Raw genomic sequence first — 26,443 nt, 5'->3', positions numbered from 1 at the left:
TCCTGGCAGTCAATGTACTCTCTTAAAGCAAATGGACAGAGACATTCTTTCTAAATAGCAGTGGAAGGAAAAGTAATAAAATAGATATACACATTTAGTAGGTGAAAGGTTTTTTTTGTAACAGACCTCGTGTTCAGAAAGCTTGAAAAAAGGTGCTCTCTCCCACCACCTTAAACTGTATTAAAAATTTACAAGAAGATCTGAAAGTTCATGCAACCATTTTGAAATGTAATCACATTAGTCCAGACAAAGGAGATAAGATGCTGACAGTCACTGGTCTGAACCCCAAAATTCTCAGATTTTCTTCGTGACTTTTAATCCCAATGGTATTCACATAGCATTTTGTTTTCAAGAAGCTGAGACTTCATGGAACATTCTGAAGGTATGTTTTTTACTAAAATCTTTAGGACTTGTACATCACTGACTAAAAGACAACTATAACTACTTTACTGCCTGTGCACACAACAGCTGAGTTGCTATTTCAGTAGTAATTTTCAGGTAATAGTACTGAGCCCGTTCATTCCATATTAAGTTATATTTGATCTGCAGTATTGCATAATTTGTCTGCAATTGTCAACTTAAACAGTTCCCTTGGAATTTAAAGTAACATATAAGGTACATCATTATAATAACAGATTTCTGCTCCTTATCCATTCCAGAAACTTGGAGTTAACTTTTTTTTCTGATTGAAAAGCAGCAAATTCTTTCAGATAGTTAAGGTCAAAATAAAACAATTTTCTGTTTTATATACTAGCCAATAATATAGGACTCTCATAGACTTTTATTTTTATATTTATAGACTATTAATATTATAAACTATTTATAGACTCTTATTCACCAGTTAAAACATTATATTCCTCTATTGAAAAGGAAAAACAGTGTCTCATATATACCTGAAACATTTATATCTCAGCAAATTTCACTTTTCAGCCACGTTTTCATTTTTCAGCTATATCAAATTAACAGCACTCATGCAAAATATCCATTAGCGTATGTGAGATGTGACTGAATTATTAACTGTAACATATCAGCAACTGCACACTCAGCTCCAGTTACATGAAGAGTGTCTTATAAAAAACATGCTATATAAAATGCCACTACTCACACAAGGAAGAATAATGGAAGACCTCTGTTTCTGTCACATGAATTGGAAGAGGTGTTTGTTTTCACAGTATTACCTTTCATCTTGGCATAAACGGTAATTTGTACCCAGAGATATCAAACCTTGAACGTTCTAAATCACTCGAATTTATCTCAGCTCTAAATTGTATAACACCAACTAGACTTGAACTACTGTATTTGTACTTTGGTCCTCTGCAGTCTCATAGACCAATTGTCACCCTAAATCCCACTACCACTTCTTTCACCAACTTAGTGCAGGTTTAGAAAGTCCATCACGGCGTCCCACTCTGCACAGAAGGCATTCTCAGGCAGGCAAAAGGCAACACCAGAGTACGATACAATCCTGTGACAGCAGGACAGTCTTAAAGATAGCAATAGTTCTGACACAAATCAACTGGCTTATTTATACAGTATCTTCCTCCATAGCATTTCAGCACCCCAGAGTTGAAACTGAGGCCAGAACCCTCTGTACCTCACCATCAGTAACGTTGGGAAGTGCATAGAGTCAGAACAGGCAACATGAAGCGGGGACAGTGCAAAGAGCTTATTGCAAGAAAACCCCAAGTCTTTCATTTAACCTTGAATGTCGTGAAGATTTTTCTTTCTCTCAGAATAATACCCTGTACTGGACACATTCAAAAGATCAGTACCTTTCCCTTAGGAATGTGGTCGCACTTTTTCCAATTCCTCTAGTACTGACTCAGAGGAAGAGATTCATATAACCTGATTGTAAAAAAGCCTCTGAATTTCTGTTATTTAAAAACTGTATCTTAAAATGTTACTCGTGTCTAGGGTTATGCAGTCAAAAGATATATAATCCCATCTGAAATGGTAGGTTGCACTTGATTAGCCAAACTCAACCAACATGGTTCCATCTTTGATGTGAACTGTCATGCAACACCACCACGTTACAGTGCAAACTTTGAAAGGTGAGCACTGTCTCCCTAGTAGCCGGGGAAGACTAATCCCATGGGAATAGTTTGAATAAAACTAGCCCTGTTTAGTCCTGCAGAAATCAGCTTTTGTTTGGATTCTTTAATTCAACAGGCTCTTGCTTGCCACTTGTGGTATAGAGCTCTTCCAGACAACATACCTACAACATCACAACATTAGTGTGTAAATATTACAGTGTCAAGTTTGTGGTTCAGATTTCATAAATTATAAAAAAACCTATGTATATATACTTGGATCTCAATCTCTGAGATACTCAAACTATTCCAAGACTGAAATCAATCAAACTTCAGGGAGACTTTGAGACTTTAGAAGTAAAACCCAATGCAATAAGTGAATTTTCCTTATAACAGCGGGATAATGTAAAAATGTTCCTTGATCTCTACACTTAGCAGTTTTGTACATCACACTCTCTCCTTTTGATCCATGTATTACATTTTAATTAATTTCTAATGCTTAATGACACTAAGAATGATTTAATCTGATTTTTCCTTGAAGGAATATGGTACCCACATGTGAAGAGGAGGTATGACCTTTTTCATGTCTCCTACACGTGTGTGGCCATGAAATTTGATTCTACTTTGTGACATTGAAAATTATAGCAATTAAAGACAATTGCAACAGAACCCCTAATATGCCAGTGAAATGTAGCACTACTCTCATGCTGCACTGAAGATGTGTATCCTGGCAGCTAAACATAAGATAATATCTACGCAGTGCTGTTAGTGAGTCTCTGCAGCATCGCTACATAATAGCTGGAACATACGGTTCCCAGAGCAATGTAATTGGTAGGTCTTCTGTTTCCCCTGCAGCATATTTGCATCTGTGCTATCTATGTAGGCTGGATACTTGGCTGAAGGTTACTGTGCTTCTTTTGTTTGTGGTTTTTTTTTAAAAAAAACCCACAACTTACACATTTCACAGCTTTGCTGAAGGTTGGTGGTTTTTTTTATGAAACATTTTCCTATTAATTTGAAAATCTGAAAGATTCTAGAATAAATAAAAATATCAAGTTTACACAAAGCATTTCAAACAAGATCAGAAATATCTCTCTAGTTTTGCCAAAAATTACATTTATTTTCATGATTTATGAAACTCCTTATATGTTAAGAGCAGCAGCCAGGCAGCTCTAGATGCTGTACAATGTATTTGGAAGAGCAGTGCACTGTCCTCACAAAACTAATTTTTTTTTTTCAACGCCATGAATTTACTGGAAAGTGCACACATTGCCAGAATATCATATACTGCAGCCACCTCAATAACTACCTGCTGTTAGGCATTCTCCACATGTGAAAGATCAATGGCCATAAGACATTTCCAAAATGTACACACTTCGGTACTTAAATTTCTACTTTGAGCTAAAGGTAAAACATGTTTTAGAAAAACAGACACAGGGTAACAGTTCTATCATATATCCTCTTGGACAGCATTCTCTCTATGTTTATGGACTTATAAATTGTATCAATCTAAAAAGAAAACCCACACCAACATTTCAAAGGGTTTTAATTTCCCATTTTGCAAAAAACCCAAACCCCAAGACACACAGAGGAATTACCTTACCTGTTCTGCCCCCCCATTTCCTGATTAACCCTCCTCAAAACTTCTGAAAAAAGGATAATCTTACACACACAAAAGGAAATCTCAGCCTTCCAACAGACCTTTCGAGAAACTGAGTGTTGTTTCTTGATGCAGATTACAGGTGAACAAAACTGAGCTAACATTATTATTATTATTTTAATATTAAAGTATATCATTAATGTTAAAATGGATCATCTGCTATGCCTTGTCATCTCAGAAGGAAAGTTAGAAAAAAAGACTAGTAGTGCATGCAGGCCTGGCCCTTTCTTAAGTACCTCTGTTTCTGAGAAGATCCTGAATTACTTAAAATAACCAGGTCTGTTCAGGTTGTCTAAGCAGTTTCCCATTTGTGAAATTGTTCATTTTACAAAGGAGTGAATTTCGTAGAATGCCCCCTAGTTAACTGGCCACAAACTGGCTAGTAAGCATCAGCAGAATGCTACTTCCAGGATCCATCAATGTCACTGCATGCTGCCCAGAATATAATTTTCTAAAACCAATTTGCCAAGTTTTAAAGGGCCAAGTAGTCACCATTGACGCAAAAAAAATGCTTTTTCTTTTGGGAAGCAAGTATGGAGCTTTACAATGGTTGTCACAACTCCTGCCACTGCTAGGATAATATGCTAGGGAAGTTTGGTAGAAATTACATATATATATATAAAAAAAAAAGAAAAAAGAAAAAAAGAAAGACTTAAGTATCAGCTAGGAGGATGTGAAAACTTGTGTGGTATGTCTGCAGTTTTTGAAGCCCATGGTGTGAGAATAGGTGGAAGTTTCTACATGCAGAGGAAAAAAGAAATGATAGGGAAAATCTTCATAACTGGATATCCTGTAGGGCTTTAACTCCTGAGCAGAGGAAACATTAATAGAATGACCAGCTGTCAGTTACATCTCAGAGATTAGAAATTTCTCAGTGAAATAACAGCCCCAGTGAAATTCATGGACATCTTGCAGTGAAAATTAAAACAAGGAAAGACTATTTTTTTAAGTTGCAAATGCAGAAAGGTGAACAAAGGAGTTAACTCCCACAAAGGTATATGGAAGAATTTAGTTAAATAGGTCTAAAATGAATGGTTTCTTGCATATGTTAAGATGGAAAAGACAGGTTGTAGTATTTCAATTGTAACCTATATACAGAACTGCCTAAAAGGAGGGCAATCGCATGTTACTTGGAAAATGTAAAGTTCATGCTACACAGAGAAGTAACTAGTAAAGATCACTGTGAATATGCCTTGGGATTGTTATTTGATATTTCCATTAATAGTCTTGGCACAAAACCAGGACTGTGTTAGTTAATTCTGCTAGTGACAAAACCAGAAGGCAATTCTACATTGGAAGTCAATATAGAAAGAGGATATCCCAAGCACAGAATAAGATGACCTTGAGAGCTGGTGTTATAAAAATATCCTTCATAGTAACAATGCAAAGTGCCAGTTCATGCTCAGGAAATACAGAAACTGGTAAGTATCACTGAAAAATGACACATGGAAAAAGCTGATTCCATTAAGTCAATAACAGCATGTGCACAATCCACTAGTCTGATACAGCCAGGCAAAACAAAGACAGTTTTGGAATATATAAAGCACTGTGTTTCCAGTAAGCAGCTATGGTAAAAAGAGACATGTGAAAACACCCAGAGTGCTCAGGAAAGATGTATTTAGCTGTAACACATACACAGAATTTTGCTGAGGAAAAGAAAGAGTATCTGAAAATTGGACTGAAACAGGTTTGACTGCTTTCTCTATTACTGGTAGTCAAACAAAAGGAAAATTAATGGTGATACAAGTATATAAATATGAACATATGTAAACTTTAAGCCCACAAATCAAAAGTACTCAGAAGTTCAATTAATTTTCAGATGTCTGAAATTGGTATGTAAAGAGTGGGTATTCCACTAAAATGGTGCCATTCAAGTGAATAGATGAATGTAAGCATTATGTTATGATTACCTTGTTTTAGGGATGTATGGCTAACGCATGCCCAACAGCTCCAAGACTAGACTGGCATAAAGGCTCCCTGCTTTGCAATAAAATTCATTTTTAAAAATACGTCCAAATAACTTATAGCTAAGACAGCACAAGTATTGCATTTTAAACTGCTAGGTATGTGCACAAGAAAAATAGAAACTGATTTATATTTATTGCAGAAAATATTTGGGCCTTTAAAACTGTTCCTGCAGACTAGGACTATTATTCTCATAAGCAATGTTTCTGTACTTGACCACTCTCTGCCAAACAACCAATTGCTTTGGTAATCATATTGCTCCTTGTTAAAAGCACCGTCAGCTCAAAAGCCAATACAGTTTTGGTTTTCCTCTGTAATTGAATTTTACTAGAAAGCCCACATGAATACCATTCTAAAATAACTCAGCACCTACTGCAAATAGCATCTTTGACTCAGAAGTGATCTAAGATCATTCTTCTACTAAGAGAGAAGGTCCTGCCCTTCTCCGAACAAAAATAATATATTTCAGCAGAAAAAAATGAGCTGATCTATCCTGTACATGGCCTATGAATGACTACTGAACATTAAAAAGGTGGTAAGAACGTGCCTTTAGATGGTAGCAAAGCCCTGGGTCACCTTAGTGAGCCCTACATGTCTTACAATTTTAAGATGTAACATGCAATATCCTCGATACATTAACTACTCTTATTAAATGTATTTATAATCTACAGGGTCAATAAGAAAGGAGACTATTTGGTTTCAAAACTATTTTTAAGCAAACCTTAAGTGGAAAATCACTGAATTTTTAAGGAACATCTGGTTTTTTAAGATCAATTTTTAAGCAATTTCTACTTTATATTGTTACTGAGGTAAAGCGTGCATTTGGGTTTCACAGGACTTGAAGATGTGCAGGGAAGTGTAGAAAAGCTTATCAGATTGGTAAAACACATCGGGATGGATGCTGTGAAATCCTGTTTTCTAATCAAAGTCCTAATTTTGTCTTAAACAGGAGGTTATGAGCATTGCTTATGCAAGGGCCATATTAAATTTGGCAATAAAATAATTAAGTCCTGTTTAGTCAGAGAAGACAATTTGACTTTTAACTTTTTAGACTGTTGTCTTTGCTATACACTTATCTTCCCAAGGAACAGATTCAACCTTCCCTTGTTTGGTTCAGGAAAGGCAGAACCCTCTGACACTTCACTGGGGTGTTCAGCTGACTGGTTTAGAGAAGCTTTTTGGTTCTGTGCCTTAATAACTACCTCCCGTCTGAAATCGATTGCGTTTTAGGTAACAACCCGAGTTTTGGATTGTCAATAGTTGAGCAAACCAGTCTCAAAATATATTTTAAGTGTTTGGGGACATGATTCTACCCTTTATTTTTTAAGGCTAAACTCCGCTATTCCCACATTGACCACAAGACAGTTTGGTACAGGAATAACTGTTTTCAACTTTCTATCTTGCATCTTTCAGCACATTGTTTTATGTTTTATTCCCAGTTGTTATCCTACTAGGGGGGACGGTAACTTCTTCAGTTTTATGAAGACTGTTCCTAAAAGCAGCAGCAATAAGAAAAGATGATATTATGGTACCATAAAGGAGCTAAGGGAAACAGGGTCTAGATTACAGGGTTTTGACTGTTTCTTATTTCACCTCATGTTTTTCAATGAAAATACTATATGACTATTCAGTACTGTGTTGCTGTAAGTCTGCCTACCTTGTTTTGTATAAGGCTGAAGTAACTACAGAAATCAGTATTTTTTAATAATTATATATATATATAATTGTGATATTAAAACTACTGTAGTGAAAAGAACAATACTGGAAATGAATCTATAGGAAAAAGCGTAGTGTCTGCTCTGTGTTCATAGAATTGAAACAAAGGCAGAGCCCTGGAGGAATCAACAGAACCCAAAAGGGAACATGCTGAAGATAATAGGGTTGTTCTTAGTACGGAAACTCACTAACAGTGTTTAAAAAATATTTAATCAGAAAACAGAAATATCTTCAACTGTAAATCTACCCATTATGGTGTCAGAAACACTATCGTGTAGTTTTCTTTATAATGTAGTCTCCTTACTTACCTGGCAGTAAGTGATCACTCCATTGTTTGAAAATCATGGAAAGCATATAATATTATGATATAATTGTAATATAAAAATTTATTATAATATATAAAATAAAAACAGAGATAGCATGAAGAGAATTTGTAGCATAGCTATAAAAGTCAGTTGACAAAACTCACTAATGAGAATTTCTAATTAAAGTAACTGATTAGGAATTAGTTCATTGATTTACATTTTTAGCTTGCTTCAGATACTAATAACATTTCAGAGCACTCGGCCCAGAATGGTTTGACGACAGTTTGGATCATCATACTTTTTAAAGTAGCTTCTAATAGCGTAGAGGATTGTAGTTTGCTGAAAATACCTGTGTGGCAATGCTTGCTGATTGTATATTAATGTACATCTCAGAGAGTAGGGAAGTAGCGCCTAGATTTAATGAAAACTTAAATGCTATTAGCCCAAGGGAATCTTGTTTAAAGGATAGTACCTTGGCTTGTTGAGTCTAATTTGCTCTTCTATAAGTCAGCCATATGGAGTCAGGCTCTAGAAACAGGAATAATGTACACTGTTTTATGTAAACCTATTCTTCCCTGTCCCACCCCTGTGCAATAAAGATTATCCAAAGGGTACCTGCACTGAAATTTATTGCACTGAAATGTTTAACACTGAATTTGCATTAGACTACAATCTATAGTCACTATAGTCACAGAAAGAATTGCACAATGTTTCAAATTACTAAAGCCAGTAACTTTCAAGAACTAAATACCAATACTATAAATTGAAATTCCAAATATTTATTTGTTCAACCTAATACTGGAAAACAAGAGAAAAGTCATATATCCTATTTGGGCAACTTCTGTATTATAACCAAAGGCTCAGAATATTCATCTTTTCTGTCAAGTAAAACATTATTGTACCTCCCTTAGTCATCCAATCTTTTCAAATATATCATTATTTCAAAGAAGATGGAGCATACCTGCTGGCTGCCTTTTTTAGGGGGAGGTCACAGACTAACAGACACAGGGAAGAGAGAACACTACAAATATCCTCCATTCCCAGGCTCCAGATTTCCTCTTCAGTACTGGAAATACTATTAGGAACTTTTGCTTATTTGGTGTGGTTTTTTTCCTTAAACCAGTTATTATTTACAGATACTGTCTCAAAGTGGAAATAATATCATCTGTGTGATTATCTTCACCTTTAAAAATAAGTAGGTCTAAAAAAATCTCGTTAAGAGTAACATAGAAACTTCTGGAAGTATTACATTGCAGCTCATTTTCAAATTGTAATTAATGACTTAGTAATTAAGAACTTAAGTCATATCTACCCAATTGTTTACCTAAAGACCTTTTACCCTGAGTAGGCAAAAAACTATCCACTTGCACTTTGTGCCATTTGACCTGGTGACATGTCAGTGACGTGAAGCAGCTGCTTGACAGATGGGAAGGTACGATTCCACATGGATGGCACAAAATATGCTAGAGCAGAACATATTGAGCTATTCCATATTTTTACCTTGCCTACGATAAAGACCCATCATAAAACTTTATTAGATCAGAAGGGAGAAAAAATATTTGTGCCAAATTGCCACAGAGATAAAAACCCAAATTCAAGCATAATGAATGCTATCAAAGCATACCCTTTCCTAGCTAAAATGGTTTAGACAAGCTGCTTTAAACTTTTCTCATGTATTGCATTTTTTCATGTATATCTATATATATCTATATCTATATATATGCGCCTGTGTGTGTGTGCTGTTTTCTCTATTTTCTCACCATCACACTAAAAATAACAAGCTGGCAGCCTCTCATATGAAATACCTAACATTACCAAAACCATCAGCCACATACAGCTTTGACTTCTAGAAGAAAACAAATTTTACATGCATAAAATAACAATAGCTGAATCCCAGCTTTTCATTAAAAGCTTAAATACCTTGTAAACAGGTCACAATCAAAGATAAACAAAACATTTTAAAAAAAACCAAACCAAACCTTTCTTGAGGCTCTTTCTATTACTTTTATTGGCTACCTGGCGTCTATACCCAACTGATAGGACCAGCAATGACATGTGCCCTATAACTGATGCTTGAACTATGAAATAAGGATGACAATATTGAGCAATTTCAACACACCATTAGTAAGGTATCTTTGCAAAAATTACTCGCTCAATCAAATATCTAAATGGAAATAATCTGGAAATTTAAAAAAATAATCAACAATTGCATCAATATTATTACAAATTCCAAGCTAACTTGGGAGTATTTAATTTGAGATGACTCTATAACATGGAAACAGAACATTTCTACAGTGTAAAGAGACTATATTGGTTTTATAGAATAAATCATGGGGGTTTGAACAATAACATCAGCTAGAAAAATGTGGAGATAGTTCATAGACGTTCTATTATTATTTTAAATAAAAATGCTCTTCAAAATACATGGGTGGGTGGGGAATAGCACATCCCTGAAAAAATTAAGATGTGGTTCTGCTCTAAGTGATAACTGTGAAAATGGAATCATGATATTGCACACCTGTCATTACAACTCGCTCTAGACCAGGGCTTCTAATTTAACAAAGAAAACCTTTTTTCTTCCTATAATATCAGTCTCCAAATTACCTTTAAATACAACAGCCAAACTGATTTTTCCCTTCTTAATCATTCTCTTTAAAAATTACAGTTACGATGATCAGGTTAGTTCTGAATGGCATTTGCATAATGTGGTTACATCCAGCTGGTTTGTCCCTAATCCAGCCCTCATTTTCATCTTAATTCCTTAGAATTTGTGGCATATCTTCCTAGTACATTGCCAGCTGGGTTTTTCTCCATTTTAGACAGGATAGACTGTAGATCCTTACAAGCTTTTTAGAAAATCAATTCCTACTGAAATGTCTCAATATGAAGACAGTAATCAGGGTAAAAAAATGCCTTTCACTCCCACTGCTGGTTGAGTGTGCTTTGACTCACGCATGCACGCACATGAAAGCCAATTCTGTACCTGGAACAAGATAATCTCAACAACTCTGGCACACGTGGGAAAAGTATCTTGTCATGGTGGCTTCAAAACTTTTATTTAAAGGAATAGTAGGAGAAAAGCAAGCATTTTCTTAACCTTCAGTATATTCAGAGTGAATTATAAGATTTCTTATTAAAATAGATACTTATCTTTTTTCTTTTTTTCTAGTCTGTTTTTTTGTTCTGACTAGAGAAAAACATGGCAAATGAAAACCACCTTGGGATTATTATCCACTCTTTTGACAGGCTTGGAATAAAGCAAGCAGAAGACACAGCAAGAGTTTTCTATACCAGTGAAGTAAGGACCCTAGTTTCCTTACTGTGAGATGAAGGACAAACATCAAAAAAGGAGATATAAACAAAAATTTTAAATATATAAGCTATTAAATCTTACCTTGCCAGCCTGGTTTGCACACTGGTTTGACATTAACTCGTACTAAGACATCTTCCGTTGCATGTTTTTGACCACAGTCAAAAGCTGTTACCATTATCTCATACTGCTGCTGTTTATCATAGTTCAGTTTCTCAGTGTTTCTGATGTTACCTATAGATTCAATACAAGACAACATTCAGAAATTCATTCTTGGCTAAGCATATACAGGCAATAACATTTCAGTCCTGGTTAATCAAGTCCTTTGTGACCAGAAATCTCTTTGAAATACATGGGACATCTGCAGGCAGGAGAGTTATGAGAAATGGGAAGCATTTTCTTTCAAACCAATGAGAAATAAAGAAGTTCTTAGGCAAATATAAGATGCTAGGATTATAACATGGGCATATCTATAGTCAGCACTGGTGAGGTCACACCTCAAATACTGTGTTCAGTCCTCACTTCAAGAGGGACATGGAGGTACTGGAGCGTGTCCAGAGACGAGCAACGGAGCTGGTGAAGGGTCTAGAGAACAAGTCTTATGAGTAGTGGCTGAGGGAACTGGGGTTTAGCCTGGAGAAGAGGGGGCTCAGGGGGATCTTATCGCTCCCTTCAGCTGCCTGTACAGGGGGCTGCAGGCAGGGGGTGGGGGTCAGGCTCTTCTCCCAGATAACAAGTAATCGGGCAAGAGGAAACAGCCTCAGGTTGCACCAGGGGAGGTTTTTGGATTGGATATTAGATTGGATATTAGAAAAAATTCTTCACTGAAAGGGTGGTGAAGCTTTGGAACAGGCTGCCCAGGGAGGTGGTGGAATCACCATCCCTGGAGGTGTTGAAAAAACAAATAGATGTGGCACTTAGCAACATGGCTTAGTGATAGATTTGGCAGTCCTGGGTTAACGGTGGGACTTGATGATCTCAGAGATCTTTTCCAACCTAAATGATTCTATAATTCTATATAAGGAAACATCTGCTCAACAAAACTTTCTAAGTACTGTAAGACTAGCTGTTAAATCTTGAAATGTAAAAGTATTAGTAGATGCAACCTAATTTTCCACATCTTTCCAGGATACACTGCTTTAACATGACAACCACATTCCTGAGATCCACTGCTAAACATCTCCCCAGCCTAAGTATCTACCTCTTTTCCCCTAAAGCTATTACCCTTTAGGTGAGAGAGATGTTTAGCCCTTTAACATCTTTCCTGGGTTTTAAAAATCGTAAAAACCCCAGAATCACCTTCTACATTAGAGCTCTCACCAGTATTTGGTATGACAGCACAGAGTTATCACATGGAAAATAACACTCAACAACAACAGAGATTATCTGCTGAAGCTGCCACATATATAAAGGTGACATGTTACCTTTGGGAACAAAGGCATTACATCTTTCAGAAGGAAATGGAAAGATCTTTCTCAGAGTACTTCCTGCAGGACTGGAAGATTATCATGCAGAATGTGCGTTTTTGTAATGAACGAGTTCACCATTTTAATTCTGCCCGGTTCCACTGGACTGCACTTCTTGCTCAAGTTGTAACTTGAGACTGTTTAATACATTTCACACTTTTGCTCTTTTATCCCATTGCTTTCAACGAGAATGTTTGTTCTGGGATTCAAGAAACAAATTGACTCTGGATCAATGCTATGCATAACAACTGCTTTCAAGCACGGATCTGCAAAATCAAGTTGTTTCAGCTAAAATTGGCATGGGGAGAACCCAAATCCTGGAACGTAGTCAAATACAGTGATGTGATTCCCATAGGGGCTGGTGAAAGTGTCTGTCACTAGGCATGCTGGCACTGTTTGGCAATTTGGGTGTGGGGCTTTTTTTACTGTTCAAATGAATGAGACAGGCAAAAGCAGACACATGTAGCTTCTCAAGAATTTCAGCAGGTGTCTCTTTCTGATGCACACTCCTTACCTTGTCAGGGCCCAATGCATTTCTGACCACTACTACTACTGCCTTAAAACCAATGCTAGTAGTTCAACTGAAACCAATGCAAAACTGTTCAGATGAGGTTCGAGGCTTGAAGAAAGGCTGCTTTTGCAATTATCGCCATCTTCTGGTTCAAAATTCGTACTTTAAACAGACCTTTACATCTGCAGCTATAAATCAGGTTGAATACCCTATTTTCTGTTGACTTTGAGTCTTAACCCCTCCCTTTCTGAGCAGGGCACAGAGGAGGACAAATGCTATCAGTGTTTTTATGTCTCAAATGGAGAAGCAGAACGACCTGGTGAAGGCTAATAAGAAAACAGTACTTTGTCCAACAGCTACGTTGGCTCTCTCTCAGGCACCTCACCTTACCAGGCATTTTTCAAGTCTGCCATGCAGATAGCTCTTCCCATCATAAAAGCAACTGCAATAACGATATCAAGTACTTCATTATTTTTGAGTTAGCAATTGGCAAAACAAATTAACCTATCCATTTTACTGTCTTGAGGTGCTTGATTAGTACCTGCCTAAGAGGATTTAATTAAACACTGCCACCGTATACTGAACTATTCATTTAATATCTGTTTGGTTGTTCTTTCCTTTCTGTGTTATATCTTAAATGAATGTTTATACTTCCCTCTCTGGTTCCCCTTGGTATTATTTCAGTCCATGATCAGCAGTGACATTCTCAAGAAACCAAAATTTTCAGAATCTACACTATCAGACTGCTAGAATTTGTGTGGTGCATTAACTGTCATTTAAGATTCATAAATCATAACAACACATTCGCATTTCACTAAATCTATCTTCCAAGATTTGTATTTCCCTATGGTCTTTTAAGATTTGAACTACAAAGATTCTGACTATAACACGTTACTCTGGAAGGTCATTTGGAGATCTTTCAGATGTTACCATAGTTTCTTGATTTCTTAATTATTCTATTTTTCTGTTACCTCAGATGCTTTATGCTCCTTTTTTATTTTACAATTTAATCAGTATGATTAAAAAGTAGAGACAGAAAGGAAGCACTATAAATACAGAATAATTAAAGTTTAGAAATGATAGTGATAATTTATATTTACATCTCACTCACAGACAAAATTGCAATCAATAACATTAAAACCAGAAAGTTTTAATGGAGAAGTACTTTTCCGCACAGTTCAAAATTAGGCCATAATTTTTTCTTTTTTTTTTTTTTTCCAGTCTTTCTATATCTCTGCCTTTTCCTGGAAATACCTAGAACTATAATAGATTTTAAAAAACAAAACCCAGATAAGTGACAACAGGAATATAAAAATTCCTGCTTGAGGATACACACATTCAAACCTTTGTTTCCTCGGGGTCAGTTTTGGGGATAGTTTGACACAGACATTCCTCTTTTATGGCTGTCTTTCATCTTGTTTTAGAGCAGTCACAAGAATGGGGAAAGACTTGACTAATTTACTGTGGCAATTCCCTCTCAAATTCCATACTTACTCCCTGTGTGTATAAGTAGTATAAAACTGAAACTCTTAACTCTTAAAAGTGATGAGGGCTAGCACTGCTTTGTGAGTGGCCTCTGACTACAGTCTGCTCCCAGAAGCAGCAGCCCAACATTCCCCGCTGCCAAGAGCCACCAGAAGCTGTATTTGACCATAACTCAACTGAAAGATTAGAATTGCTTGTTGTCAAAAAAGTGCACTTTTCAGTGACAACAGAAAGAAACTGTGGTGTAATAAACAAATAAATATTGCATGCAAATGCTTAACTATAAAGTTTCATCATTTTTTTGACAATATGAAGTTTGTATAGCTCCTAACAGATTTCAGAGCTGTAAAGGATGACCTTGTGAGATTCTGTCGACATCTAAGATAGGTAACTTAATAGAACCTGTGCTGACTGGACAGGAAAGTCAGTAACTCATCTTCCTATTGAACAATCTGAGCATGTATTTGTGAAGTGCTTCCCAGTGGTGGGTGGCAAATACAGTTACTCCCATTTTAGAGAAGAAAGTAGGTCAGATCCGTGGCTGAATTTGTATCTCTATCTGAATTCTGTGATTATCTGACTGTGATACCTGACAAATGAAGGCAGAAAATGCATAAAAATGTTCTGCTGGTATTACAACAGATCTGTGCGTTGTGGTTTAATTCTTCTGTTACCTGAAAAAAAGCCTACACAATATTGATATAACAACTGACTTGACTGAGATTCTCTGCTGACAACTAAACTAAGCTGCATGCAAAAGTCTCTTAAAACATGTATTTTATACCTTTAGTCCCAGTTCTTTGCATAGCAAAGCACAAATTTGTCCTTTGCCATTACATGACTGTATTTTATAACCAACAGTTCATTACCTTCCAAGTTACGCTCATCGTATACAAGAGTTAATTCTCGGTGTTATGGTTTCATAACACAACATAATTTTATTCACAAAGAAATTACATACCACGGGTCAAAGCTGCCAGGTGTAAATGGGAAGCTTTATGATACCTACCTTTAGGTGCCTAACTTACAAAGGTCTACAAGAACTACACCTGAGCTGAATGCTGCTTCCCGTGCCAGTGCTGGGTGCTTACGCACTTCTGCTTCACACAGTTTGGTGATGTGCACTGCTACGCTCTGGAAGATTCTCTCTTCCTTTCTACAAATGTTCCCCAATGTGTAATACAATTTTTCAAGACAACAAAATGCTCCCCGGGTTGTTGTAGACACAAGAAATAAGTTTTGCCTAAAAAGACAATGGTCTGCCAAAACAAAAAAGTTGATAGAATAGCATGTTCATCTTTCTAAAGGCCTCCATTTGTGGTTAGTTTCACAGGCTGCTGGTGATCAGTCTCATCGGGGACTGACAATGGCATGTTTTCCTCACGCACTCCCTGCTTTTGCAGCCCTCTGCAATATTTAGACTTAATTCTAGAGCATCCAGTTAAATACTCTTTCTAGGCAATGATATTCCACACTTATATTACTAAAAATAGGAAAAAAATCATAACTTGCAGAAGACACAAGAACCTAATTTGTTTTCACAATGGGCAGAATAACTATAAACAAAATCCTAATTAGTACAGTATTAACAGACAGTCCCAGGCATCTCATACATCTATTTTAAGCATCCTATATGTAACAGAAACAGGCACAATGCCAAAGAATTTGCACCAGAGAAAGTTTATATCAGCTGGCATAGACATTCTAAGCAGTGAAATGTGTTGGAACTAAGCAACATATTTTGTCGCAAAATAAAAGTGCAACCATCTATTCTAACTCTGACTCTAATCCCAGTGGCTTTAAGCAATTACCATTATCTAAAAAAAATCACAAATTAGACTGCAATTACTGTTGATTGTGGCAACACTGTTCTTTTAATGAACAAATAGATCAAAAATATTAATTGAATTCATGACCAAGGAACTGCAACCATTACAACTTAAACCAATTATTTACTGCAGGCTTTAAAGTCGTGATTTTCTCATTGCCTTTGCTGAAAAGCAGGTCCCAGGTAAACGAGGACAAAGATGTAACCAAGGATTCCTGATGCTTCACATGCTTTTGATCATCCCTCCAACTGTAAGAAAATCATGATCACTCATGAGCCAGCTGCACTGCGTGATAGGAGCTGAAAAGGCATAAGCACTAGAAATGCCTGCTCTGTGTCATGCTAATCTCAGTGTATTATTTATCCACGATATCTCTGAAAAACCTGGTAAGAAATTATGAAAACACCTGCGACTTGTGTAAGTAACCAGCCCCATACTGGCAAGTCTCATGGAGCTCAGGAAAAATAATGGCTTCAAATAGAAAAATGGAGAATTTCCTTTTATGACAGGATGGTAAATCTCACAAATAGAAAAAAAAAATAACAACCCCATAGAGAGGAAAAGCTTCTAGAGACTTGCACACAATTATCTATTTCCAAATACCCATTTCCAGTAAAACATCCTTTGTGCTATTGCTCTGGCAAAAGCTGTGCCAGCTGACCTCATTTACTTAAACACAAGCATACTTGTTAAGATTATACCTCCTGTATAGTATACTTGCCTCCCAGTGGAGAAATATAACAAGGTAGCTTTTTTCCTCAACACCATTTACAGTTTATCGATGCCAACAGGTTGTTATCTTTTGATGCTCAGCAGTGCATTGTGCAAGAACTGCACAAATAAACATGACTAATGTTTTAATAGGGGAAAGATTTTTATGAAACATTCCAATGTGAAAATGACTGCTTAGAGAAAACAGTAGCTCCATGCATACTTTTGATTTCCAATTTGGCCAAAAATCAATTTCCAAGAAGTATTCCCTTCCTACATACAACATGGATTAAATACTTCTGTTAGGAAGGATAAATCAGAGCATTGCTGGGCGTGCACACAGGGTGCTTAATCCAGGGAAACAAGTTCTGTGAGCACGGGAATTTCTATTTGAACTTCTGCACAAGTGAATATCTATAACCAGGACTCATCTATAAAGTGATGCCAATATGGGACTGCTGAAGTATGTGAAAGACAGAGCTACTATTTTGTATTGTCTGAATCGAGCAGAGAATGGGAGGGAGGATCTTCAACACATTTTTAATGCAGCCCAGCTACCTCTCCCGAACTCAGTGTCAAGTTCTGTGCTTTTCCCTGGTGAGAGTTTGACTGGGAAAAGTGGGAAGCTGGCAGACAGGGCCACCAAAGTAAAAAATTGTTGCATATGGAAAACTTAGTATGGTTTATTATTTTTTTTATAATACTATATAAATCAGAAAAATACCTAAAATATGTAACCATTAAAAAAATGATACTTCTTGTCCAAAGCATATTTTCTTCCATACCGCAGAATAACAGATCTGCTTTGGGAAGCACCACAAATGGACCCACAGCCTGCAAGTTCTAATAAACAATAAACATATCCAGAATGTTGTAAATTCTACATTTAGACTCTGCTCCAGAAAGTTCAGAAAAATGGCACCAGCTATAAACCAGTGAATAAACCCCGTTAGGTAGGGCTACATGCTGCATTAGGAAATGCCATCACTTGGATGGAAAACCACATCTGAGACAATTAAGATAATGGACTGAGTAACAGAGAAACATACTGCTCATCTAAAATTGGGGGTTTAATTTCCACAGTACATTACTGTACTACTTTCTGACCAAATCTCACATAAAAAGGATGGAATTTCCCAGTGTGACAGATCCTTCTTTCTCTGAGATGAGGAAAGGATTACTCTCTTGAGTTAAAACTCAAGCCAGGTTATCAGCTAGTATCAATAGGTAATTACATCACTTACAGAAGTTACCGCTGTTGCAGAGCTCCTCCTCCATACTCACCATTTCTGTCAATGGCAAAAGGAACGTCAGTTGTGACAATTTCATAATTGCAGATCTGGCTATACTGTGGGGAACAGTCCTCGTCTATGGCTTCTACCTGCAGTATGCTGTCATAGATCTTGCCCTCTGTCACGGTGGCCTTATATACACTCTCCTTGAAAGTTGGTGAAAACTCATTGACGTCCTTTACCTGGATATGGACCACTGCCCTAAAATAGGTAAACATATCAAAGAGAAAAATTAATTTATTATGACACATCACTCACTGTCTGCTTTCAAAAAAGTTGAAAAAAACTAATATATCTAGAAAACTCTGTGAGCATCTGCTAAAATGATATATTATTGAACACCTATGTTCAATTTGCCCAGCTTAGTACCTTAACGTAGCATTAGGTAAAAAACTATTGCCACAGCACGTAGAGAGAGGGCTTCATAGTGCTCCCTATTAATATCACTCTGCCTCTTAAAATGAACCCCAGCAGAAAGTCAATGATATTGTTGCAGTATAAAATCAGTTAACACCCCCCCACAAAAAAAAAAAAAAAAAAAAAAAAGAGGAAGAGAATTACAGTAGTCTTACATATTCATTACCTAAAAATGGTCAGTTAATGAACATTCTTTGATATTAAATAAGGCTCTCTCCTTCTGCTGATTATCTCATCCTTTAATTACTTACACCATTGTACATGTACACCATTGAGGGTCAAAAATATCAGGCCTTTAGTATTTAAAAAGCAAACTCTAAAGGCCTGCCTTTGAAAGAATTTGATATCTGTTCTGATAGGCAAGGTAACAGAGGCACAGAGCAGTGAAAGGACTTTCTAGTTCAATGCCAGAGCCAGTAGTGAAGGTTGGGGCCCCAGACAGCCTAGCTTACCATGTGGTTTAGTATACAAACCATTACAAGAAAGCATAACAAAGTCTGGTCCCAATGGGCCAGGTTTAATTTGGTCAGGATTTGACCAAAATTTTCCACAAACAGAACATACTAGCTTCTTACTGACATGCAAGGAAAAAACATTATAAATTTTAATAATATGAAGCAAAAACTGTTTCTGTGATTTGATGGTTATTTGGTACTACAGGCTTCCTTCTAAATGTGTATCCTTTTTAAATATCCTGAAAAAAGTTCAGCATGCATTATAAAGCTAATTACATTTTTAATTGTCATGTATCCTGAACGAGCAAAAGGAAGAATGATTACTATTAATCATTTATTTAAATGGCTTTCAGCAAAACGAACAATTTGTACAGCAGTTACACATCTACATGCAAGTTAAATTAATCTTTAATGACAAATGGTCTGGAGCTTGGTTTCATGAATTGAAGGGGAAAAAAGGCACTGCGCTACTGAAACTTATGCAGTGAACTGGCTCCACAGTAAAAAACACCACCTACTAACCTCCCGTACCCTCCTCTTCCAAGAGTTTTTTAATTCTTCTTAGACTTGCTGTCCAAAAGCTGAGGTCAGCAACACACTGTGCAAGGGCAACACTGCTGCAGGTTATATACATGAGCATACGGGGGGAAAAAAAAAAGGTGATTTATCTTTTCTTACCATTAATGAGATAAATGGAGAGGAAACCTATTTAGAACTTTTAAGCATCAATTAAAAGCTATCTTTCCATGTCCTGGATGATCTGTTTTTAATGTGAAGCCAAGAATGGAAAAACAAACCAAAACTGAGATGCATTTTCCACTTGAACAACAATCCTGTTAAAAGCTTTAACTGGAACCATTGCAGAATGGGTCAAACTGCAGGAGGCAAAAAAAAGAAAAATACTTTCTAAAAGAAAAAAGGAATAAAAAGTGGATGAACTATTGCAACAATGGCTCATCTTAGTTTTATTTGCTTTATACTTGACTACAATAGAAAAAAGGAGTCCTTCAACATTTATCTGTACTGTAAAGTAAATGTACACCAAAGTAAAAAAAAAAATAAATAAATCTTTTCAGTTTTACCCACTTGTGAGATTTTTTCCAGTTTGTTCCACCTGGTCCCGATCCACAATCATAGGCCTGGATGATGAATGTGTATTCCTTCTGCAATTCACAGTCAATAGGACTTTTTGCTTGAAGACGACCTTCTCCAGATGTCTTGTTTAGCACAACAGCTTCAAAGGGCATTTCTTGTCCATGGATTTTAAAAGCACAAATTTCACCTGTGGGAAATAATATAAAACAATCATAACCAGGGAGGTCTAAGCCTTATCCACTAGAGCGACACTGGAGAAGTTAGCACTCACTTGTATTTCACATGCTGTTATAGATGGGGTTATTACAGACTCAGGCATCAGTTTATACCCCAATCCAGCAGGGCCATTAGCCATGTGCTTATACAGCCTGATCTGGGGAGCACAGCCCTGGTCACGTACTTCCCTCTTCCTCTGTCATTACTAAATGGTTCCTAAAAGCCCTAGAGACTATTCCCTAGTCTAGTTTCCTATGGTACTAACATCAGTGTTGAGCTAAATTAAGATGACTGTATTTAGATAAAGAAAATAACAGAAAGAAAAATAGATAATATTTTAGATGTGGTCTTCTCTAGCTGCTGTCACTCCTTCCTTGAGCCATTTGAGCTGCCAGGTGGTAGCAGATGTTCAGATTCTTGCAGTTTATAGTTTCCCAACAGTGAAAAAATTAATGATGCAGAACATGGGCACATTCAAAATACATCTTGCTTTATTTATAGACATATATCATCTTTGGAACAAATCAGTTGAAAGAACAGAGACAAGTATCCCTTTTGTACGCCTCAGTTACCCACCCACATTCACACACTCACACATGAATGCCTTCTTGGCAGCAACTCACTCTGCCTCCAAACTGTCTCCTAATATAATAGATCCATAGCTTCTCTCAGAGGAATATATAACAAAGTAGATGATATAGGAACGACTAAAAAAATTTATTTGGACACAGGAGACAACATAAAAAACTTGTGAGAAAATGAGTCTAGAAGATGGAAAAAAAACCTGTTTCTGGTGATCCTTTTTTTTCATCCTTCATACTGGTGGCAAGGATATGCACACTGAATTCATTTTTAGCCACTCCAGAATCCAACTTTAAAAATGAAATATTTATACAAAGACCAACGTGGCTTAAATATTTTTATGACACATTAAGCACATGTTCCTTTATGAGCAAGTTAGTCTTGGGACATACATTACGGATTCAAAGCTGTCCCCCACTCATGTAATCCTTTTCCATTTATTTCCAATTTACAGTTGCAGACTTTTAGAAATCTCCTTGCCAATCATATCTGAGTCAACTGCCAAATTCTAAATTAACTCTGAATCTGTGACCTCTAATTCAAGCCTGGCTCCTCTCTCTCTCTTTCTATTAGAATACACTGTTTATTTTTAGAGAAGAGAGTAGACAGTGACTTTATAAAAGTGCTGGAGTTCATAGTTCCTATTATGTGTGAGAAAGAAAAAATGGGAAGGGTATGTGTGTGGGAAAAGTGGGATTAGGTACAGTCAGAATATAAATACAGGCATTTTAGGATATTCCCTCAACCACCACCACAAAGGTTTCTCTTTATTATGATGGGAGCTGAAGCTGAGCTCAGCTACATTAGACAGATGAATTCCACACCTAACAATTGTAATCTGTCCTATGCATGTCTTTACAGGACCAGTGCACAGTTGTTTAGGTAATTAAGAGGCACTGGGAAGATACATTAAGTATTTGCTTGGACATTAGCTTGCTCCAACCACTCACTCAAGTGGCATGAAGGGGTGCGGTGGTTTTCCAAGGCAGACGAAAGCTGCTCTTCCCAAAGCTCTTTTACCTTCACCCTCAATGAGGCTAAATACGTGGGCTGTAGAAGAAGGAATGGATTTTACTCTCAGAATCAGATTCTGAAAAAGACTAATACTTTGCATATCCATAAAAGCAGACTCCAAAATGTTTGTGAACTGTTGCACAGGAAACAAAGCATAAGATTAAGAGAAGGCTGAAGTGAAGCAGTTTGTTCAGCTTTGATTGTGGGTATCGATCGCTTTGTCATAGATACCTTTGAAAAAAAAGTATCCTAATTTTCCTGCAACTTCAAAATGAAACATTCTTGTAAAATGATATTGTAGATTTCAGTTTTAATTGAATATAAAAATAACAGTGTAAATGTGGGGAGTCTAATGGAAAAATACTATTTGTTGTATTCTATAACAGTGGCCTTCATAGTTCCTCAATGACAAAGTTTTGCTCAGATGCACAGTCCTTTAACAGAAATCATAACTTCAGTGGTTTATGTTTATTATTTTACTGATCCTCTGTTTGACTGTAAACAATACAGCATTTGCAGACCTCCAAGCCTACTGTTCTCAAAAAAATAGAAGTAACTCAGGGCAGAAAATAAGTTCTCTCAGCCTTAATGTAAACGTTCACCATTATTTCCTCTCCAAATGCAGAGGCCTGATGCAAAGTAATCATAGAAGCAGCACACATTCTAATTAGTTCTCAGCAAATATTTTAAGTCTCTCTAAGTCCTGCTCCTATGCTAGATACTTCAGCTTTATATATAACTCTAATTTTGACTTTTATATCTCCATTTGACAAAGATAGTGACAGCTGCATGGGTATGGGGAGATATTTGCAAACACACTGTAAAAAACGCACACACTCTTCCAGATTCTGACTACAACAACCTACTTACGTGAAAAAAAACCTGTGTATGTTTTAAAAACTAGGTAATTTTTTTCAGAAGCAAGATTCTACTACTGTTTCCAATGACATGAGTTAACACAGTTGAAAAATGAAAATGTATAGTAAAAAATTATTCTAAAAAGGTGCCTTAATACCTATATTGGAAATTGAAATGGTAACAGAGTTGTAACAGCTGTAACAAAGCAGAAAATTAAATAAGGTCCAATTTACACTGAGACACACATCATACATTTACAGATATATAGAACTACTGTTACTAGGCATGAAAAGTAGTGTTTTTAAAATATATTATTTTTCATTATTAAATGGAGCTACAGGGCTTTATTTTAAATCCAGCTGGGCTGAACCCAGACTTACATGATATCAATAGGAATTCTGCTAAACTTCTATTACAGTACATCTGGGTTCCTAGCTATGTATTTTTACATAATTCATTTGAGGAAGAGGAGACAGGCTCTTTCTCTTATTCCAGGTCACCATTCCAGTTCCAAAACCACCACATTCAGATCTTGGAACCACCCACCTTCCTTCTCCTTTGTAAGGCTGAAATAATTTGAGTGCAAATTGGCACACTATTTTCTCTACAACAGACAACACAGCAAAATATTAACTCTAGTTCTTACTTTCATTTGAATGGGTTTGGGAACATGTGGATATAGGATTTAGTGATCATAAAAACAGTGGAGAGAGGGAGCTGATAAAATAGGGATAACTTGGTGAAACCACATCAAGGTAGAAGCACAGCCATAAAAACCTATAGCCGTTGTGCTCAGGGTAGAGGGAAAATATCTCTTCTTCCAGGGTCAGGATGTACAACTTGAGGAATTCCAGTTGCTTCCTATAAAATTTTCTGGTTACATGGTTGAACTTTACCAAGAGTTGATTCATTTCAATTTGTGTGTTAATTAGATTCTGGACATTATGTTTTCTCTTCAAATCATTCAGACTAGCATTAGCCCAAAGCACCCACAAACTTTGAAGTCTACATTATTTGAAGTTGAGAGCACTAGTTACTCGCTATATTACAATCACCAGGATACTATTTGTATTTCCTCTGTAAAAATTATAATTCCCTGAAAAAGCTATTGACAGTTTATAATTTCTGAAAGTTAACCAACAAATCTATCCAATGTTTACAAATTGCTGAAGACAATGTTTCATATTCAGCAACATCTACATGCAAGGTTTAGCAATTATAAGCCTTAATCAACAAAATTTTATTACAAATTACTGCCTTTTATATGAAAAGCAAAACTCACACTTCAGTAGAAACAAAAATCCCCAATGTTACTCCTTCAACAACTACACAGATTTATTTACTTGAACTCAATTTTGTAAGTTATTTAAAAAATTTCATGCTAATTTGGCCTTTCACAGCTACCTTTGCTTTTTCTTCAGCTTTCATTACACCAAGATTACTGAAGACTTCAAGTGAAAAGCTGGGATCTCTGCCATTTGATCATTTTCATCAATAGTTAATAAAAGCCAAAAGTTCTAAATGACACAGGAATCACCAAATGTTTCATTTGGTTCTATGAGATTCAACCAGGCTCAGTGCCTGGTCCTTCACCTGGGTCACAACAACCCCAGGCAGCGCTACAGGCTGGGGGCAGAGTGGCTGGAAAGGCACCTGGCAGAAAAGGACTTGGGGGGCTGGTTGACAGCCAAGTGAACATGGGCCAGCAGTGTGCCCAGGTGGCCAAGGCCAACAGCAACCTGGCTTGTACCTGAAATAGTGTGGCCAGCAGGACAAGGGCAGTGATTGTCCCCCTTAGCCCTGGTGAGGCCACACCTTGAACACTGTTTTCAATTTTGGGCCCTTCAGTCCAAGAAAGACATCAAGGTGCCGGTGTATGTCCAAGGAAAGACAATGTAGTTCACAAGGGAACCGGGATTGTTTAGCCTGGAAAAAACAGGAGACTCAAGGCAGACCTTACTTCTCCCTACAGCTGCCCAACAGGAGGCTGCCATCAGGTGGGGGTTGGTCTTTTTTCCCAAATAGCAAGTGATAGGACAAGAGGAAAGGGCCTCAGGCTGCATGGCGGAGGTTTACATTGGATACACTGAAAGGGTGGTAAAGCACTGGAACAGGCTGCCCAGGGAGGTGACTGAGTCACCAGGCCTGGAGCCATTTAAAAGACAGGTTGATATGGCACTTAGGGACAGGGTTTAGTGGTGGGCTTGGCAGTGCTGGGTTTACTGATGGACTCAAGGATCTTAAAGCTTGTTTCCAACCTAAATGACTCCATGGTTCTACGATTAACTCCAAGCAGAGTTCCCTGCATGTTCTATCCTCTGCATTGGCCTTATGATTGCTTATGGAATAGAGTTTACACAGCCGTGTTCAGGACACGTCTACATGTGTGAACATACACACATGAATTTGTTCCTGCCATTAATTCCCACAGCATTTACTAATTTCAGCTACATTTTAAAAAGATGAGTTGTTTCCCGCAAGTGCTATGAAATTACATAGCCACACAATACAGAGAAGCTACAGTAATAGTGCAGGGGTGACAGAGACCTTGCAAAAGCTCAACAACAAAAGTTTCAATTCTATCTTGCACTTTTTTGGTACCAGTAACTCAAATATGAAACTCAGACCCGTAGGAAATCAGGTTTCATTAGTTCACTGCTGACAAAATTACTCATTTATATTCATATCCTGTTCTGATTTTATTCTCTCTAACCTTTTATTATACTTTTATGTGTGTTTTCCTCAGACACACAAATCAACATAGCTGATCATTTATTTAGAATAAAGGTTGTGGTTCTATACTTCCTGAAGCAAGCACAATGTCCCTGAAAGATCCTGAAGTGCCTAAGAATCAAAGTCGTGTGATCACAAGCAATTCCACTCAGACTTTAGAACAGACAAATACTTCGTTCAGGATTGATGCACCTTGAGTTTCAATTCAAGAACAGAGACAGGAACACCATGACCAAAACATCACAATGACCTCTTAAGAGTTGCATATGAATGATAACAACACTGGGTTTTTTTCCCTTTTGTGTGTCCTTCATCCTTTGTGTGATTCAGTTACATAGATCCATCATGTCATAACAGAGGCATTTGACAACCATGAGCAATTAATATTCTTCATATACTACACGGCAGAATTAGGCTTCCAAAAATTTTATAAAACATATGAATTCGCCTGTGGATAAGACTTACCCCTTGCTATGACTACAGGTTTTAAAACCACTCTTGTCAACAAAATCAAAATACTTTTAGTCTGAATCAAATTTGAATCTTTAACCTTTTACGCATGCTCTCTCCACATACAGATGGACATCCAAACACACACACACTGTTCTTTGAATATCAATCACCAAATATCTCTGTTGGCAATTGGAAGGAAATCTGCAAATAAGCAATGCAGTTCGGACTACTGTTCGACTCGATACCTGTTTTCTCAGACATGCAACATGGATCCACTGTGTGCAGTCAATGTTGGGTTTTTCAATAAATTTGTATAGGGTTTGCCATTTCTCTTTGTTTT

At 36.9% G+C, this 26,443-nt stretch overlaps 1 protein-coding gene across 1 annotated transcript in view; it reads right to left on the bottom strand.

The window, feature by feature from the left end:
* CLSTN2 (calsyntenin 2) overlaps positions 1-26,443 on the bottom strand; it is a 228,505-nt gene that overhangs the window by 70,935 nt on the left and 131,127 nt on the right. The window contains exons 2-4 of the mRNA XM_040613809.1: positions 20,239-20,434; positions 18,273-18,481; positions 11,071-11,220 (exon numbers count right to left, since the gene is read on the bottom strand). Coding sequence (XP_040469743.1) covers positions 11,071-11,220; positions 18,273-18,481; positions 20,239-20,399 — 520 coding nt within the window. The 5' untranslated portion in view covers positions 20,400-20,434. The remainder of the gene's footprint in view (positions 1-11,070; positions 11,221-18,272; positions 18,482-20,238; positions 20,435-26,443) is intronic.

The sequence above is a fragment of the Falco naumanni genome, chromosome 13 (genome assembly GCF_017639655.2).
Source record: "Falco naumanni isolate bFalNau1 chromosome 13, bFalNau1.pat, whole genome shotgun sequence".
NCBI classification, from domain to species: domain Eukaryota; kingdom Metazoa; phylum Chordata; class Aves; order Falconiformes; family Falconidae; genus Falco; species Falco naumanni.
This window is presented reverse-complemented; position numbering and strand designations above follow the sequence as displayed.